The sequence below is a fragment of the Megascapheus bottae genome, chromosome 1, assembly GCF_031878675.1.
Source record: "Megascapheus bottae isolate mThoBot1 chromosome 1, mThoBot2.hap1, whole genome shotgun sequence".
Lineage (NCBI taxonomy): Eukaryota > Metazoa > Chordata > Mammalia > Rodentia > Geomyidae > Megascapheus > Megascapheus bottae.
In genome coordinates this window covers 33,220,267-33,239,667 of record NC_143509.1, presented here as the reverse complement: position 1 = coordinate 33,239,667, position 19,401 = coordinate 33,220,267, and the positions used below count along the sequence as shown (strand labels likewise).

At 37.5% G+C, this 19,401-nt stretch overlaps 1 protein-coding gene across 6 annotated transcripts in view; it reads right to left on the bottom strand.

Annotated features, from left to right (window-relative positions):
• Positions 1–19,401, bottom strand: part of Nlgn1 (neuroligin 1) — an 899,947-nt gene that overhangs the window by 688,390 nt on the left and 192,156 nt on the right. For all 6 annotated transcript variants that reach the window (XM_090342307.1, XM_090342313.1, XM_090342299.1 and 3 more), the window contains one exon: positions 14,735–15,550. In XM_090342307.1, the coding sequence (XP_090198433.1) occupies positions 14,735–15,227 (493 nt within the window). In that variant the 5' untranslated portion in view covers positions 15,228–15,550. The remainder of the gene's footprint in view (positions 1–14,734; positions 15,551–19,401) is intronic.

The window sequence follows — 19,401 nt, the reverse complement described above, 5'->3', positions numbered from 1 at the left end:
CTTATCCCTGCTCCCAGTGCTCTGATTTTAAATAAAGGCCAATGGCTGTACTCCTAAGATGGCAGAAGAAAACAGCCAAGTGCTGTCTTACCGCGGTTGCCATGTAAAACAGCTCATTGTTCTGCCCAGTGCCTTGTCTCTCTATTTGGCATATAGGGGTAACCTGAGGTATGGGATTTCTAGAGTTTGGACCTGAGGTCTAAAATCTTGATTTCATTATGAATTTCAGGATGATGACAATGGATTTTATAAGCAAGAGTAGAACCTTGCCAGACTCAGAAATTGGTTCAATTGCATGGGTGACTGGCCTTTCCAGGAATCTAATATTCCATTCTCTGGCAGCTCTGCAGTGTGTTCTGAGCCACATCTGTAGTCCATCTCACTGAGACTTCCTTACCTGTGGCATCAAGAAGGGAGGAATCACTCACCATCTTACCATATATTTCTACTCCCAGCACCTGGGATTCAGCCCATTAACTAAAATACCAGTTAGCTTCTCATTTATCTGAATAACCTAGGCAGCACACTGTCAGCCATACCCCAGATCCATCACTTAGCGGGCACCAACAGTATTCCAAAAACACTGCCAAACTAAGTACAGACTCATATTCTGGGATATGTCAGTTTAAAGCATACTCAGGATAGTACTGAGATCTAAGCATCACAGTTCAAAGCCAGTCAAGGCAGGAAAGTCTGTGAGTCTCTTATCTCCAGTTTAACCACTAAAGAAAGCAGAAGTGGAACTGTGGATCAAGTGGTGGATCAAGCGGTCAACTTTGAGGAAAAAGCCAAGGGACAACACCTAAATCTTGAGTTTAAGCCCCAGGTACTAGCACACGTGTCTGCTCGCGCGTGCATACACACACACACACACACACACACACACACACACACACAAAGTGGTATTATACTTATATAGTTACGCATTGCTTTTCTTAGAAATCTTGTCACTGGTAATATTTAATAAAAGAACAGAGGAAAGTAACATTGAATGAATATACAAGTTATTGAATATATGTACATGTCAGCCATGACATGAACTACCAGAGGGTGAAATGATAAGGAATGTGCTCCTGATCACAGGCCATTGGTGGAGCTGCATACAGAATTCCCTTTAATGAATCCTGTAGACTTATTCTTACAGTACTTAAGCACAGACTCTGCCACAAATTCAAATGAAATACACAAAGAAGTCCTGTGGCAAAGGTAGATATAGACAAAGGAGGAAAAGCAAATAATTAGGAGAAAAGATATAATTGCCAAAGAATTCAGAACTGGTAAGAAGAGAAGGGAATTTAAATAGGAGGAGATAGGAAGGAAAACATGAAATGTCTGGCTTGGAGAAGGAAACTCGTTCTCATTGCTCCTGTTACACAAATGCATTGTTGGCTTCCTATATTAAAATATAAATCAGTGAACAGGTGATATAACTGGCACTCCCAGGCACAGGCCCAGAGCCAAGCACTTCCACTGCTGGCAGCCACTCAGCCCCAGGGAACACTGCACCACAGGCCAGGTTATGTCTGTCAGCCCTTGAACACTGTTATTTCTTAGTTAAGGACTCTGATGTTGCCTTGAAATTTTCTTCATTTCAGGAGCATTGTGCTACTGACTGTACAACAGGAAGGAACTGAATTTCCTATATCTAGTGAAACCTGATGGTAGGTATTACTTCATTGGGTGGTAGAATTACTCAAATAAATGCAGATAAGGCAGATGAAGACTGTTCCCAACAAAGTCCACTGTTTCTTATGACTTTAGGTTTTCAACAAGTGTTGGTTGAGTGTCAGGAGCATAGCAGTGAACCTGAGAAATGTTCTAAGGGGATAAACACATAGCACATAAGTGAGCATGATGATTTCATATGAAGCTAAAAATACAGTGAAAGCCAGGTGCTGGTGACTTGCCTCTGTAATCCTAGCTACTAAGGAGTCTAAGATCTTAGGAGTGTGGTTCAAAGGCAGCCTGAGCAAAACTGTCTATGAGATTCTTATCTCAAATTAACCACCGGAGAGTGTAAACTCATTCAACCCTTATGGAAAGCAGTATGGCGATTCCTCAAAAGACTAAATACAGAGCTCCCCTATGACCCAGCAATTCCACTCTTTTGAATTTACAAAAACATTCAGAAACAAAGACATACAAAACCTACTAGCACAACAATGTTCAATGCAGCATTATTTACCATAGCAAAGATATGGAACCAACCCAGATGCCCCTCAGTATATGACTGGATCAAGAAAATGTGATATTTATACACAAACAAATTCTATGCTGCCATCAGAAAGAATGACATTGCCCCATTTGTAAGGAAATGGAAAGACTTGGAAAAACTCATATTAAGTGAAGTAAGCCAGACCCAAAGGACCACAGGCTCAGTGGTTTCCCTCATTTGTACTAATCAGTACACATCTAGGTCTCTCCAAGCAGAGGATGACAATAGCGCAAAACCTAGATATATAAGGTCATATAGGATGAATCTAAATGAACGGATATCCAGGATACGGAAACAAGAGCTTTAACTTGTGTGATTATTGTTCTTAATATACTGTCATTTCTCTTCTCTTTTGTTGCCCTTTGGTTAATCCCATATTATTACAGTATCTGACTTTGTTACCTGGCATATTGTTTATTTGATTATTTGATATAGGAAAGGGAAGGGGAAAAACAAGGTGATTGGGAGGGGGTGTGGGGAAGGAAATGGGCACAAAAACATAAGAAGGGATATCAATGTGTGAGAAGTACCACACCTCCCATCTGGCGAATGTAACTGTAACACATTACAATAAAATAAATTAACCACCAGAAAACTGAAAGTGGAACTGTGTCTCAGAGTAAGTACAGCACTATCCTTGAGCAAAAGGTCTCAGGGACTGCACCAAGGCTCTGAATGCACGACCGACAAGCAACCAAAACAACAACAACAAACCTCAGTGAAAAAAAAAATAACCAGGAGGATACAAAAGAATAGCAGCAAGAATAAGATGAGGTTACTTCCATAGAGCAGCAAAAGCTGCTTGGATAAGGAGGCTCAATGGGCAAGGCTTGGCCATATGGGAAAAAACAAGTAGACATTGTATGTCAAATGTAAATGAATAGTCATGTCAAAGTCATAAGGTAGAAGAGTGTGACAGCACAGTTAGAAGTAGGAGAGAGAGAACCATTAAGGAGCTTGCAAAGGAAGTCAGGAGACATCATGAAGGCGTTGATAAGCATGGTAAGGAGTTCTAGTTTATATTTATACAAACAGCAACACGGGATTATTGGAGCAATATCACAGATTTCAGACTTCTGAGTTTTGAGTTTGTAGGAGCAAAGTGGGAATTGTAAGCCCTGTTGAACTGGCATTATAATGGCTGGGGCAAAAAAATGTTGGAGGCTATGGATAAGGGGGAAAGAAATGGAAGATCTAGAGAAATCCCATGAAATGATTCCATAGAAGGAACCAGATTGGAAGGCAGGAAAAAAAACTACAGTGTTGGTCCTTGAGTATTCATTATGGAATCAACGTTTTGTCTCAAAATAGCTCCTAACCAAGACACTTCTCTATATGTCTCTGTAATGGCCCTGGGTCTCCTTCCTCACCATTCCTGCCATACTGTTATTTTCTTTTTCTGTGTCTTCTTCTCTTACCACATAGGGAACACTCATTCAGATAGCTCTTTAAAGCCCCCTAGTGTCTTTAGGGTTGGCCCCAGGCTGCTGTGCTACACAAAAGAGAGCACAGAACTGGAAAAGAGCAGCTGCTATTCCACATCTGGAAGCAATGGCCTGTAATCAGTCTCTTAGCAGCTGCTGCATCAGCAGCCAGTGCTGTCTAAGCTTTGCAGAGGTTTCTGCAGGTAATGTTGGGCATAGAAAAACCCCTGAAGGATAGAAAGTTTGAAACCACAGCTTCTTGGCAGAGCAATTCAGGTGTGCTCAGGAACAAGGCTGATATAATTATAGTTTTGGTGGTGTTTGATGGGTTTTATTCTAATCTGCATATTTTGTGCTCCATACACATTTGAAGATTTAATTAAAGTTTGCATTAGAGGGAGCACAGTGCCAAATATCAGTATCATTACTGTTTTTGCTTTCCACAAAGGAGCAGCTATTTCCCTTGTTCGGTTTTGAGAATTTATTATACATCAAGCTTACCTCTACTTGGGAACATGATCACAGACATCATTGTGTATTTCCTGTTCCTGTGATGGAGGATGCCATTGGAATGTAAATTCTCTGGGAATCAAAACATGTTCTTCCCATCCTTGTCTTGGCAGGGGATTGACAAGCATGACACACAGGGGAACCACGGGAAGTCTCATATTTGAATCAGAAACATGGATATCAAAAGAAGCAAGACTTCACACATCCGGAAACCTCGGCTTTGGATTGTCAGATGTCTCCTGTGACAGTTTGAAGCTCCAATGAAAATCCTACAAAACTGCATGCTTTTCTTAACTCATGACACCCATGGACAAAGGTGCTCAAAAACTATATAATTTTAGTTAAAATTATAGCTATGATCTCAATAATTCAAGATCATTCTATTAAGATGTAAGATGTTTATTCATGGTTTTAAATCTGATTTTTGTCACATTTTATATGTTTTAATGGAAAATCTTGGCAATAATTTAATTTCTCAGTTGCTGTCACTAGCTAGATAATAAATAGAGTTGTAGTAAACAGGGAAATAGATTTTAAATTAAAAATTATTTTTAGAAGTTTTGTCCAATTACCTAGTTGTAATTTGAAAAATGTTACTAGATTTTATTGGGGGGGCATGTACGAAGACCCAGGTTCGATTCCCCAGTACCACATATGTAGAAAAAAGCCAGAATTGGTGCTGAGGCTCAAGTGGTAGAGATCTAGCCTTGAGAAAGTCCAAGGACAGTGCTCAGGCCCTGAGCTCAATCCCAAGTCCTAGACCTAGGACTTGAACTCAGAGCCTGGGAGCTATCCTTCAGCCTCTTTATGTTCAAGGCTAGCACTCTGCTACTTGAGTCACAGCATCACTTCTGTTTTTTTGAGTCTCTTATTGGAATCTCAAGGACTTTCCTGCCTGTGCTTGCTTTGAACCATGATCCTCAGATCTCAGCCTCCTGAAGAGTTAAGCTTGCTACCACCCAGCTAATATATACTTTTTAACTTAAACCAAGTGTATATATAAGCAACTCTATGCATAAAATATTGAAAATTCAATATTTAAAAAAATGAATCATTTCTCTCTCCATAAAGTCAAACGGTTGGATATTTAAAAGCATAGTACCATCTCTTGATAGAAAAACCGTTTAAAACAATGCTATAACTTGAATATAAAGTGAATCTACAGGTTCACCTGTTACAGTCAAGGTTTCTAGTTGGTAGTGCTATTTTGGGAATAGTTTCAAAAACTTTAAGAGGTGTGACCTAGCTGCAGGAAGTAGGTCCCTTTCCTGAGTACTTCCTGTCTCAAGCTCCTCTTCCTGTCACTCATGAGGTACAAAAGATCCCTCCCCATTTATTCCTGCAAAGATGCTGAGTGGCCCATGAGTCTAGGGCCAAGAAACGTCAAGAAATGTTGGACTTAAACCACTGAAACCATAAACAAAATAAGCAGCCCCTGCTCTTAAGTTCTTACCTTATTTGAGCATAAATCCTGTTTCAAAAACATGAGACAGTTACTAATATTTAGTGAAGATAATGTCATTAGATTGGTTTCTAATATAACTAGTGTGCTGATGAGGGGTGGGGGGAGGGAGGGAAATGGGGACTAAGACATGTGAAAGGGTATCAATGTATGTGAATTAATGCACCTTCTATCTGGCAAATATCATGTAACCCTTCTATTAATTACAATAAAAATATATGAAAAAAATAAAAACAAATAAACAAACAAAAAGGATAGATTTATACACAAATATAGCTACCAGGAGAATGAAACTACCATTTCAAGACATGGAGAAAGAATCATCTCTAAGTCAAGAAGAAAGGGCAAGACTAAATTACCCTCCTTGGCCTTTGGAAGGCACTAATCTTGCTAACATTTTGATCTCCCACTTTTAAGAACCCAAACAGTGATGCAAAAATATCTCTGTTGTTGAAACCATATAACTTTGTAGTCCTTGTGTGGTAAACCAATACAGCCACAAATAAATACAAGGACTTTACATATGTTAGTAAGATGATATATCATATTATAATGGCCCTTCCTCACAAGGAGGCACACAGACAAGGAAGCAAGCAGAGGCAGAAAATTGGACCAATGCAAGTAGATGTGAAGGAGAACTGAGGCCTGCCGACAAATCTCAGAATGAGAGGAGGGGCAAGTACATCTCCAGAGCCTCAGCTCATTGTACACACTCTGGGTAAGCAATCATCCACTTACAAAGGGTTGTGTGAGAAAAAGTCAAGCATCATGTGATCACAATAGCATGCTCAGTGTGGAAGAGCTGATCTCAAGGCAGGTAAGAGTAGAATGAGTGCTCCAGAAGTTAGAGGGGAAGGGAAGGAGGAATGGGGATGGGAATACCAATGGATAGAATGTTGCAGATAGATTGGTACACATTCTGATCCCTTACTACAAAGTGAATTTGTTATTAACAGATTGGTACCTGTGTGATTTTTGAAGTTCATTCTGTCCCACACCATTGTAACATGTGCCACCATGGGCAGGGATATAAAAAAGGGAAAGGATATTCACAGGAGACACACCAAAGTATAAAAAATAATAATCATCCATAAATCCATTAATATAGAGGTCAGCTAAAACAAAGACTGTGTCATAATTCATGTGTGAAAAAATAATTCAGAGAATAATATCACTAGGGATAGAAGAAAGGATCACCAACTCCACAGAGTATGTATATTGTAGTATAACTCTTTGCTGGTGGCTTCTCTTCAGTATTTTCAACTTCAACCCCAGTTTCTTTAGAAAAGTAAAGTTGGGGCTGGGAGTTTGGCCTAGTGGTAGAGTGCTTGCCTAGCATGCACGGAGACCTGGGTTCGATTCCTTGGTACCACATACTTAGAAAAAGCCGGAAGTGGTGCTGAGGCTCAAGTGGTAGAGCTCTAGCCTTGAGAGAAATCCAAGGACAGTGCTCAGGCCCTGAGCTAAGCCCAGGACTGGCAAAAAAAGAAAGAAAAAAAAAAGAAAAGTAAAGTTGGAAAATTATAATGGCCTTTTAATCATCTGCTTCATGGAACAATGGTGCCATTCTTTTAAAATGTTGTAACCATAGAACAAAATCTAGAGACATTAGGCCAAATAGTATGACACTAAATGTAAGGACCTCCAGGATAAGGAAACAAAAGCCATATAATGAGTGACTGTTGTCCTTAATGTATTATGTTATCGCTCATCTCTTTTGGTTATCTCATATTGTTACAATATTTCACCTTGTTATCTGATGTATTTTATATTTGCTTAATTGGTTATTTGAAATTGGATAGGGAAGGGAGGAAATCAAGATAAGCAGGGGGAGTGTGGGAGGGAAATGGGGACCATGTCATGAAAAAGGGTATCAATGTTTGTGAAATTATGCACCTTCTATCTGGTGAATATAATGTAACCATTCTATTACTCACAATAAAAATTACTAAAAATTAAAAATTAAAAAAAGAAAAAAATAAATAAAATGTTGTAACCCTCTAAGTGTGCTTCATTTCAGAGTTCCAACCTAAAGTGCTCAGCTTTCAGAAGACTTGCCCACACCTGAAGACCTCTACTAAGTCTCACACAAAATCGGATCTGGAGTTCAGTACATCGCCCCCTTCATCTTCAGATCCCCCAGTGAAATTTTGTTTCAGTGTGGTGATCTTTCTACTAACAAGCTTGCCACTCATTTCATTTTCTGTTTGATCCAGAATCCCAAATAGAAATGATTGCTGTTGTTGCTATGGCTCTCTCTTTGTTGTTTTGAGTTTGTTCATGCATCTAAGCAAATGTAATTAGTTGGGCATGAAAAACAGGATGAGATACTTGATGTCTTTGGGTATCCATAAAATGAGGGGAAAAATCTGATATGATTGTGGAGATATGAAGCAAGTTAATATGGCCAAATGCCTAAAACAGAGTAAGAGCTCACAATGTCAATTCTATCAATATTTCCTTTATTATTACAAACCAAGCAACATTAGAAAGGAGTCCATGAGTAGACGGGAATGGTTGGCTTGTGCCTGTTGTCCTAGCTACTCAGGAGGCTGAGATCTAAGGATCACGGTTCAAAGCCAGCACAGGTAGGACAGTCTGTAAGAGTCTTATCTCCAATTAACCTACAGAAAAGTGGAAAGGGTGCTGTGGCTCAAAGTGGTAGAATGCTAGCCTTGAGAGAAAAAGTCATGCTCTGAGTTCAAGTCCCAACGCCACCACCAACAACAAAAAAAGGAACTCAATGAGAATAGAACACTTTAATTACCACTTCCATATATAGACTCAATACTTTGCCTAGCAACATGTTAAAGTTTCATAGCTATGTTTTTTAATGCAAAACTTCCACTTGCATCCCATCTTTCTCACCTGCTTATAAATATTGATCCAGAACTCCTATCATCTTTCTTCTTTTCATATTGTATACAAATATTCCTAATTTTCTCCCTCTTTAACTTAAATAACAATGAATTTTGATCTTGCTTTCCCATTTTTCATGCTCCATTGTAGAACAAAGCTCCCTGAAATAATTATTTTGCTTGGTAGCTCTAAATCTTCTCTTACTATCTTAGACCAACCCCAGTGTAAAAGAACTCTGCTACCCTACAAAAGTTTTGTAGAGTGGATTAATATATTTTTCTCCCTTAATGTTTAAGTTAACAATAACAAAAAGTCCTAGCTTACCTCCTTTTATAGTTTGTATCTAAACTGGTCCCCACAGGCAATATGCGCAAGCTTAGTCACCAGCCTAGGACACTAGTGGCAGGGGGTAGACAGACCCTTTAAGAGGTGGAGCATAGTGCAGGAGGAAGCAGGGCCCAGAAGAAGTAAAGAGATCCTGGTCCTTCTCCTTTGTTTTCTGCTTCCAATCATTTGGAAATTTCCTCTGTCCCACACTTCTAGCAGGATATTCTGCCTTATCACAGACCCAAAAGCAATGATGCCGAGACACTTTGGACTGAATCTTCTGTAATGAGGATCCTAAAGAATACTTTTCTCTGTATAAGTTGGTCATATTGAAGATTCGTGGCAGAAATAGAAAGCTGATTATTAAAACTTCATATCAGACATGTAACTCTACATCAGTTTCTAAGACCTTTCCCTCGCTCCTTTCAGACCACTGATGTTGAAATGTCCACATGGATGAATTATTTGTTTCTCTTTTGCTTGTCTGTTTCATTTTCTGCACTATGGTCAATTTCTGACTTTCAAACCTTTATGTCTATCATAGTGACTTCTAAATTTTTTTTTGCTAGTTGTGGGGATTGAACTCAGGGCCTGAGCACTGTCCTTAGGCTTTTTCTCAAGGCTAGCACTCTGCCACTTGAGCCACAGCACCATTTCCAGCTTTTTCAATATATGTGACACCATGGAATGGAACCCGGGTCTTCATGCATGCTAGGCAAGCACTCTACTACTAGGCCAAACTCCTGGCTCAGACATATAAATTTTTATCCCCACCACTAACTGACATTTGAAGTTTACTCAGAAAGTAGATTAAGGATAGTAACATCTACCTTCTGTTGCCTAAGACACTCCTCACCTCTACCATGTCCCAAACCAAGTTAGTATCGTCTTACCATGTTGTTTTCTAATCATTCTATAACCCACATTTCCCTTTTAATTGATGGCCAAACTAGGCTTCCAACTATTCTGATAAAACATGGAGGAGTCCTTCACAACCTGTAATATATTGATCAAGAAAACTATAAAACTTTGTGAAGAATTCCTATTTTCATAGTTACTCAGCTGATCTGCACCTGAACCCCACCCAGGTCTTGCTGGATTGCAATAGTTCTGACTATTTTCTCCATTCCTCCTGCTTCCACACTCTTTTCTCGCTATATTATAGAATGTTCTTACAAATGACATCCAGTAATATTAACTCTCATTACCTGTCTCTCCCATACCCCTTCCTACACAAGCTGTATTCCTAATTGTTCTTGAAGTGTGCAAGACAGATTCCCACCTTACTACTTTCTCATTAGGTCCTTATTCAAACACACATTCATAGTAATCATCTAACATGAAATTACCTTCAATATGACATCCACACTTTTAATCTTCCTGACCTGGTTTACATTTCCCCTTCATGCCCAATTACAAGTGAGTTATTTCTGTTTCAATTGTTTACAGTCTACCTTGACACACTTGGACATGAGCTACAGATGACAAAAGGATTCTCTTCTGTTTTGTTCATTAATGCATCCTTTGGAACCACAGCAATAACTACCACAGAATAAGCAATAAATAAATAAATAAATAAATAAGGTGTATATGAACTAGCATTTAAAAAAAACATTCTAGAAGAGAAACCCTTTTTAAAACCTTGGACACACTAACAGTCAGTAAGAGTCATTGTTTTAATACATATTTAATTTGGAAAAAAAAAACATCCTTGTGGTAAGCAATCAAACAAACAAAGCATATGTTCATCAAAATTTTCTTGAATGAATAACCTCATGTAAAGAATTTTATATAAAATCATGTAAAGTATTTTTCATGTAAAATATTTCGGGAGGTTAAGAATAGCTTGTTCAAGCTGTAAGGAATTATACCATATCTATCTCTAAAAATGGCTTGCTATACAAACTGTACAACAAAAGTGAAAAACTGGGTTAGCAAGTCTCATAAATACAGGCATGAAAATTGATTTTTTTTATTCATCTTGGAAAAACTATGCAAATAATGGTGAAAGTGCTGAAGGAATACAAGTCTAAAGTATCAGGAGCTGATCGATTTGTTTGTGGATTTTTTGGGTCCCCTGTTCCTCCTCGTGTTTACTGCCTAATATTTGGCCCTTAATGTTTGTTAGCAAGTCTCACAAGAGAGCAACCTAGTGAAACAAAGGGAAACAAAGAAGTTAAAGTTGCTCCTTCAGAGGGGCCAGGAGGAATGTGCTGTGATCTTAGTCTGGCAGTTAGAAAACACGTGTACTATTAAAAATATTCACCAAAATGGGCCGGTTTCTGGAAATAAGCTGCTAATATTGGCTTGACCCAATTCAATCAGAAAAATTTTTAACTGGTAGAATAAGTAGAAGTCAGGATAAAAGTATGAAAAATGGAAAGGAATTCAGGGAGGAAAGAAGGAAGGGAAGAGGAGAGGAAGGAAAGGAGAAAGAGAAGAGAAAGAAAGAAGCTGAGTGAGGTAAAAGCAAAATGGTTAGGGAAAGAAAGATGAGGCAATCTACAGAAAAAAGTCCTACTATCTAAATAGGAGCTAAGGCATAACTGACTCTTAGTAACAGTACAATCTGGGTCAAAATAACAAATCTCTCAGATTTTATCATAAAATTCATAGTAGTATATTCCTCTCATAAAGTTATGGTGATAAAGAAATGAGTAACATATGCAAAACACCTAATATTTAAGCAAATGTCCTTCATAACCAACATCTAGGTTCTATTACATTATCTGCATATTTGCCCAAGTGTGGCTACTCATCTCATTTTAAGCATTCATTTTTCAATTTTGTGAGAATAAAACCCTGAAGAAATATCTAGAGGGTAATTAACATATGGCTGAAACTAACATGGGAAATATAAAAGGATGGATTCAAATGTGCCATTGGGACCTGTTTCAAAATGAGAGTCAACCTATCGATACAAATGTGTCTCACTTCTTCAAATGTACAGGAAAATATGGTAAATGCTCTACTTAAAAATTATAAGAAGGCATCTCTTTGTAAAGGAATATTTTCTTCATTTTCTATAGATGACAATGCTGAAAAAAGTGCTGTTCTTTGTAAAGCTACTAGTATATAAATTCTACAAGGAAGAGCATTCTTCATCTCCATCATTACCGACACCCTTGAATGCTGCATGGCTTACAAATGGCAATTAGGAAAGATTTCTGAATGAATATAGTGTGCATAGACTATAGAATGCTTGGCAAAGGAAAAAGGGTCCATCTGCCCATCCAAGTGGCCTCAGACTCCTAGAAAAAGGTAAATACAGATAAGCCACAAATCTATTAGCACGGAACAAAAGGTCACTAATCTCCTGGTTTCTGAGCTGCCTGTTATAAACATTGGAATCCCACTGAAGAATTCTTACTCAAAATCAACTATATTTTAGTACACACATAAATAAATATGAAATAATCAACAAACGACTAATACTTTCTTGAGCCAAGATCACCTTTTGAAATAGCCAAATAGATCCTCCATGACAGAGCAAAGAGTTAATATTTTTGTGGGAATTTTCCATATGGTATTTAAAAGCTAATCTCTAATTTATAGGTTTGATTTGTTTATTTAAAGTACTATTTATGTAAAAAATTACATTTGATTTCTTTTCTAGGACAATAGATAAATAACTCATAGATGAGTAAAAATTAATAATAGGATATGATAAATTTCCAAGCAAAATAATATTTCAGTGAAGTTTAAATAGTAACATATAACAGCACCACAGTTCAACAATATCAAATGCACATGATCAAGTGGCTATCTATAGATCTCTTCCCAGTATAATTATAAATTTATTCAAAGTTTGCCAAGATAAACAGCACAGCCTACATTTATTTTTGCCAACTCTTTTAGGAAGCAAATGGAACCAACATTTCAGAGGATAATAAAAAAATGAAATTCTAATAAATCTTTTTTTTCTCTGAAATTGTTCTGGAAAAAAGGTCACTTTCTAATTTACTATCTTTCTTTTCAGTACCCTTATCTTTGTCTTGATCACATGTTTTTATATATTATACTCTCATCATGCATTCTTCAATAGTATTTTTATCTATGACTTTATGAATCAACAGCTTTAAGATAGGAGAAAGTCATTTATCCAATTACTTATGCTTGATAAGTTTCATATTAATAACCACTGCTGCAAAGTACGTTAGTATTGAAGTTATTCTCATTTGGGGAAAGCCAAGAAATTATTCTTTCTTACTTTGTTGTTTAAAGCACCTTTGTTGCCTTTATACCTATCTTCTTAGTATACTGTGCTTTAACACAAATGATGACAGTTTTTTAACGAAACAGTGGGCTCCATTCTACTAATATTGCCCAAGAAATTAGTACATAATCAAAATAAAAATGAATTGAGCGCAAATCCTTTTGATCCATAGGCAAGCATATTTTTTCAACAAAGTGTCTTCTATATAATTCAGTCACCCTAGAAAACAGATCAGTTAGACACTCCCTGTTTCACCGGAATGTATAATAAAGTCTGACTTGGTTCAAGCAGGAGATTGAAAGTGCATAGATAGAACATGCACTGTTAGAATACTAATATGACTTCTGTATGAAGATTGGAAATTCCAAAAAGTTATGAAAAAGGTCAAAGTAATACTTAGATGATTTACTACTGGAAGAAACTGTTTTCCCCTCTGAGTGATTTACTGGAGTAAAAAGAGAGTGTGGACAAGCTTCATTCACATAAACCTTGCAGCTCTCACTTGTCTTCATTGGCTCAATCTGCCTAGAGGATGATTTGAGGGTTGATATAATTTTAACTTCTGAGTCACGTTCTTCCCTATATTTTAAATGGTTTAACATAATTATAAAAAAGGTTTGAGTGATACTAAGACTGAAAGTGTTTGGTATAAAATATGAAAAGCTCATTCACTTTCTGGAAGTGTGGCTGTGAAAAATAAAACATTGTTATCTTATCATGATAATTGCCTAATAACTATGGCAAATTCATCCTGATGATACAAAATACTTCAAAAGGGGCTAAGAATAAAAAATGAAGTTTGTGACTAAACTGATCAATTTGAAGAACATAGATGCATATCTGTACAGGAAGATAGGAGCTATGGATATCAAAACTAACCAGACGGTAAGACAATGTGTTTGGGTTCCTTGAAGGTAATTTAACAGCCTATTTTTCTGTGTAAGAGGTTCAATTCTTACAGATACCATCATCCCTGGAACATGAGAACACAGGTACCACCGATGAGTTTGGTCAAGTTCAAATACTCAGCTCCATCCATCCTTACCCATCTTCCTATTCCTTGACAAACTTGATCAAAGGTCCACATGTCACCTAGCCATTCACTTTGCAGCACCAGCAAATCATCATTAAGGGGAATAAATGCTTCTTCCTCTGCAAGCTTTTGAACCCATTTTTTTCCACTTTTATACATACCTCCTTTTCTACATATTTTCTTGCCGGGTTTTCTGGCACATTCCTTGGATATTCTTTTTACTGAAAAATGAATAGAAGACTAGAAAATAACATGGCGCTCCATCACAGACCGCCAGAACATGCAACCACCACTATCTAACTTAATACACTCCTGCATTGACTGAGAGCAAAACACCCCCGAGTCGTTGAGCCTGTACATGCAATGAGGAAATGTTGATGCATCTTCTCAGAAGTCATTTGGTAGGAAATGGAAGCTAGGAGCCCATTTCTACCTCAATATACGTGCTGTGGAGGAAAGAAAATGAGTCGATACAGGAAAGAAAGAAAACAAAAAACAAAAAAAAAGAAAAGAACAGGTACACCAACAGAGACCAAAAAAAGCAGCATGCACGCATGTAAAAATATGTCTACATGCCAACAGGAAAAGCCATGCAAACTACCGGTATACGTGAATTGCTATTGGTAGAACTTAGAATAGACAAAAAATAAATAAATAGATCGTCCTGTGTCGTCTGCAATAAACTCACCATCCTCTGTCGGGACATAGATGTTTAAGTAGAGGCAGTCCTCGCTCTGGTCTTGCACGTAAGATGAAACCACATCCAAGTTATTGGTAAACCAGACAGGGAGCATGACTTCCGGCAGCCGGCCATCGATGATATTCTGAGGACACACAGGAGCAAACTGGGTGGCGTTCCTGATGTCTGACCAGGGAGATGGTGGTTCTGGAGGCTGAAAACGATGTTCTCCAGTTGGTGGGGCTGCATAGGGAACCCCGAGAAACTGAATCACAGGCCCCAGAATTTCATTATTGAGTTCTTTCTTAATCCCTCTTATCTTTCCAAAATTGGTTGTCACCAGTGGATCCACATCATCCAATTTTTGTGACAGCACATGCGCAGTCTGAAGCCAACAGCCCAGGAGACAGAGAGTCAAGGAAGCCCCCACACCCCTGTGTACCAAGCTCGCCATCAGGGCTCTCCAAACATAATTTGGCCACGTGCATCTGAGCAGTGCCATGATGCCACATTAGTTGTCTGGTTGTCTGGTTACAGTGAAGGGAATGGGTTTATATCCACCGAGAAAGATTGTATTTGGATGGATAGAAGCGGCCTCCGGTTCCTCAAAGGTGTACTTGTCAAGAAAAGCTCGGAGTTTTCTTTATCCAACTAGGAGCTCTCATTGATTCCCCAAGTATGGAAGCAACATCTTCAATCATCACTATTTATCAAACCAGATCCTATTGACCATTTTGTTTCCCATAGTTGCAAAGTGCTGAGATTAGCCATTGACTGTAGATTTCGCTCTTATAAATCAAATCCAGTTAGCTGTGGGTCTATATCCTAGAGAAAATAAGAATAAATCATTAGCTCAAGCAAGGGAGAATAGACAGAGTGATAACTAGATGTTTTACAAGCTATAGAAATATATTAATAGTGGCTAGAGTGAGGTAAGTTGGCTACTACCATGGGAAAAATTATGGTTTGATGTGAGATGACAGGTGAAATACTTGATCGTTAGATTGTTGAGAAACTTGCCTGCTGACTTAACACACACTTAAATGGGAGCAGGCCTTGTCAAAATACACTGTTTCCGGAACATTTCACAGTAAAGTATTTTTACAGTATCGAAGGTTAGGAGTGAAATTTCTCTTTTATTGATTGTTCAATCACTTCGAGTAACTACAGAATTAATCAACTCACATACTCAGAATTAGAAAACAATAGCAGAAAACTACACTTAAAAATATATACTGGACAGGATGCTGGTGGCTCAGGACTGTAATCCTCGCTACTCGAGAGGCTGAGATCTGAAAATCGCGGTTCGAAGCTAGCCCAGGCAGAGAAGTCCATGAGGATCTAGTATCCAATTAACCAGCAAAAAGTTGGAAATGAAGCCAGGCACAGTGCCTCATGCATGTAATCCTAGCTACTCAGTAGGCTGAGATCTGAGGATCAAGGTTCAAAGCCAGCCCAGACACAAAGAACCTTAGACTCATTTCCAATTAACCTCTAGAAAATGAGAAGTGGGGCTTGGCTGAAGGGTAGGGCAGTAGCTGAAGAGCTGAAATGCTCAGGGACAGCACACAGGCTGAGGTCAAGTCCCATGACCCACAAAAAAAAAAAAAAGTTGGAAGTGGGCATGTGGCTCAAGTGCTAGAGTTTCAGCTGTGAGTGGAAAATCCAAGTGACAGTGTGTGAGGTTATAAGTGCAAATCTCACCAGTACCAAAAAAAGGAAGTGTACTAATTTTTTACATTAATTTGATTATATGTAGGCAAACAAAAAGAACCAAAAATAGTAGGTTCCAATTCCATTTTTAAAATAAAAGCAAAAATCTAGAAGAAAATGAAAGAAAAGAAAATGTAAGGTTTCCTTTAAATGTTAATAATTAAGGTGTATATATGCAATTGAGAAATACAGATAATTACCATACATTTCTTTTTTTTCATTTATTACAATGGCCAAAGAAGTAAAAAATAAGAGAGACAGAGAAGAGAGAGGAATCAGATGTAAGAGAGAGAGAAATTAGTATCATTTTTGGCAGGATGAAGTTATTTAACCCTTTACTATACATTTTAGTCTGCCATAAATTTGCACTATGTAAATGAAATTCTGAGTCAGAGTTAGTATATTTTACATTAAGAATTTTGTCCCCACTGTCTTCAAGGGAGTAAAACAATGTAAAAAGAATGTAAATGATCATTTAAAAGAACAATCATACTAATCACAGCATCTTGCTTGTTAACACTAACCAAGCATCAAACATTATTTATTCAGTTCCACTTAAAACGCACCAGAATAAACTGTATTATTCAGTGTGATGAAATTCACAGGGCAATCTTACACCAACTGCCAAATAGCATGCAGCTCCGAAAATTGGTCTTTTCTTGTTCAAGCAACCCTTTAAAGTGCTTATTTTGAAAATAATAGTGTTGATTTGTATTAGAGATGGCTCTGTCCTGTCATATTATGAGAAGAGTCCTGAAGGAGCTCTAGTCCAGCAGTGAGACTGCCTTGACTTTAGGTTATTGAAAAGGAGATTGTAAAAACTATTTAGGGCAGCAGGAGATTTGATTTTGGTTTGGTGTTCCTTTAGCTCTGAGCAATCCACCCAAGAAGAAAATAGGGAGATAAATGTCTTTCTTCAAGAGCACTTCAGTCCATATTAATTCTCATGCTTGTATTATGAAAGAACATTAATGCACCAAAGAAGATTAGGGCCCCCTCCTCATGTACAGAACCCAGCACAATGGAGCATTCTGCTACACAAGCCCACTGCTTGGGAGCAGAGCATGCTAATTCTTGTGCAGATTTCCCCGTGGCCCACAGCAGGCCTATGTCTTTTCTACTCTAACATCTTAAACAGATATGTTCTGGTAAAGCACTTGTCTAGCATGATTTCTCACAGAGCTGAATTTTCACATATTATGATTTCCAAAAGTCCTTCACACAATTGGCACCTCATTTAAAATAACAATAATGATTATTAGTGATCATAATAACAATAATGCCACTGGTTCATTATTAATTGAGTAACATTTGTATTGTTGTTCACAAGCCCTTAGCTACATGGAGAAGATACAAGCTCACATTAGTTTTAACCTAAGTTGGGGAAAATTAGGATTTACCATGACATGATGATTATCCAGTCTTAATTTCTGTAGCTCATAAGACCATCAAATTATCCCACTTATATACATATACAAATGGAGATAGGATTCATTTTCACAAACTCACCTTTTCCAGTGTCATTCTCACAACTCTCATGCAAGTTTAAAATAAAAATGACCTAATATTTAAGCTTATAATTGAAAAGAAAGATACAATGAAAGAGACAGATTTGTTGAGAAACCTCACCTGCCCCCAGATTTAATGATGCTTCCTAAATATATATGATAAGGTTATATGATAACCTTGAATGCACTTATACTTCATTGACAACAATCCTCTAAAGGAGTTTGAGAGTTGTATCCTGTTTACTTATGAGGAATTGAGCATGGAAGAGGTTAAAGCAGAAGCCAAGGCCTCCAGGCCAATAAACAGCAGATTCAGAAGCCCTGTGCCAGGTGATATGAAAACTCAAGATCTTGGATGAGTTCTATCCCAAAGGTCATACTCTTATGTTAAAAAAAGGTTTGATCGTAAGAATTTAAAATTGAATTAGATTTTTAATGTGTTTACCATACTTTGCAATATGGTTTCTAGTAACTACTATGCCAGTTTTACAGAAACAATTTTAAATGCTTTACCCTGTTCTTATACGAAGTTTAGATTATACATAGATATAAATATATGATAAAAATATGTATTAACTATACTCTGGTATATATGTATACTAGTATTATATATGTATACTAGTAGTATGTATAGTATATATATATTTATATAAAGTATATACAGTACACTATATTATATACTATATATATATATAACTCATCACTAGACCAGAAGAACCATTTATTGCTAGCAGATTCACCTATTAATCCACACAGCACTAGCTACCCTGACCTCACAGTGGAATTCTTAATGGATATATTCTTCAGAATCCTTCTAATAGAAGTCAAATATTTATGATCTCATGAAAACAATACAACATATAATCAATAATGTGGTGTCATAAATAAATAAATAAATGATTGTCATAAATAACAACATATTGTCAAAGTTGCATTATAGCACCAAAATAGCTGATACATAGCTGGACATCAGTAGCTCACCCTGTACTCCTAGTTACTCAGGAGGCTGAGGGAAAGTTTGAAGCTATTTCACAAAAGAAAGTTTGTGAGACTCTTTCCTCTAGTTGACCAGCAAAAAAAAAAACCACAAAAAGAGTTGTGGTGCAACTCTTAGTAAATGTCAAATTAAGAGCATGAGGTTCTGAGCTCAAAACCCCAAACTGGAAAATAAAAAATTAAACTAAATAAACAAAATAACTGATCTTTCAACTTGTTTACTTTTCACCAGAATAAATGGGGACATTACAACTATACTAGGTAACCACCTTGATTCAAATTCCCATGCACTCCATAAATACTCGCACAGATTACTGAATAAAAAAGCTAATGTGTGAAAATTTTTTTGCCAGTCCTGGGCTTGAGCTCAGGGCCAGAGCACTGTCCTTGGACTTTCTCAAGGCTAGAGCTCTACCACTTGAGCCTCAGCAGCACTTCCAGCTTTTTTCTATGTATGTG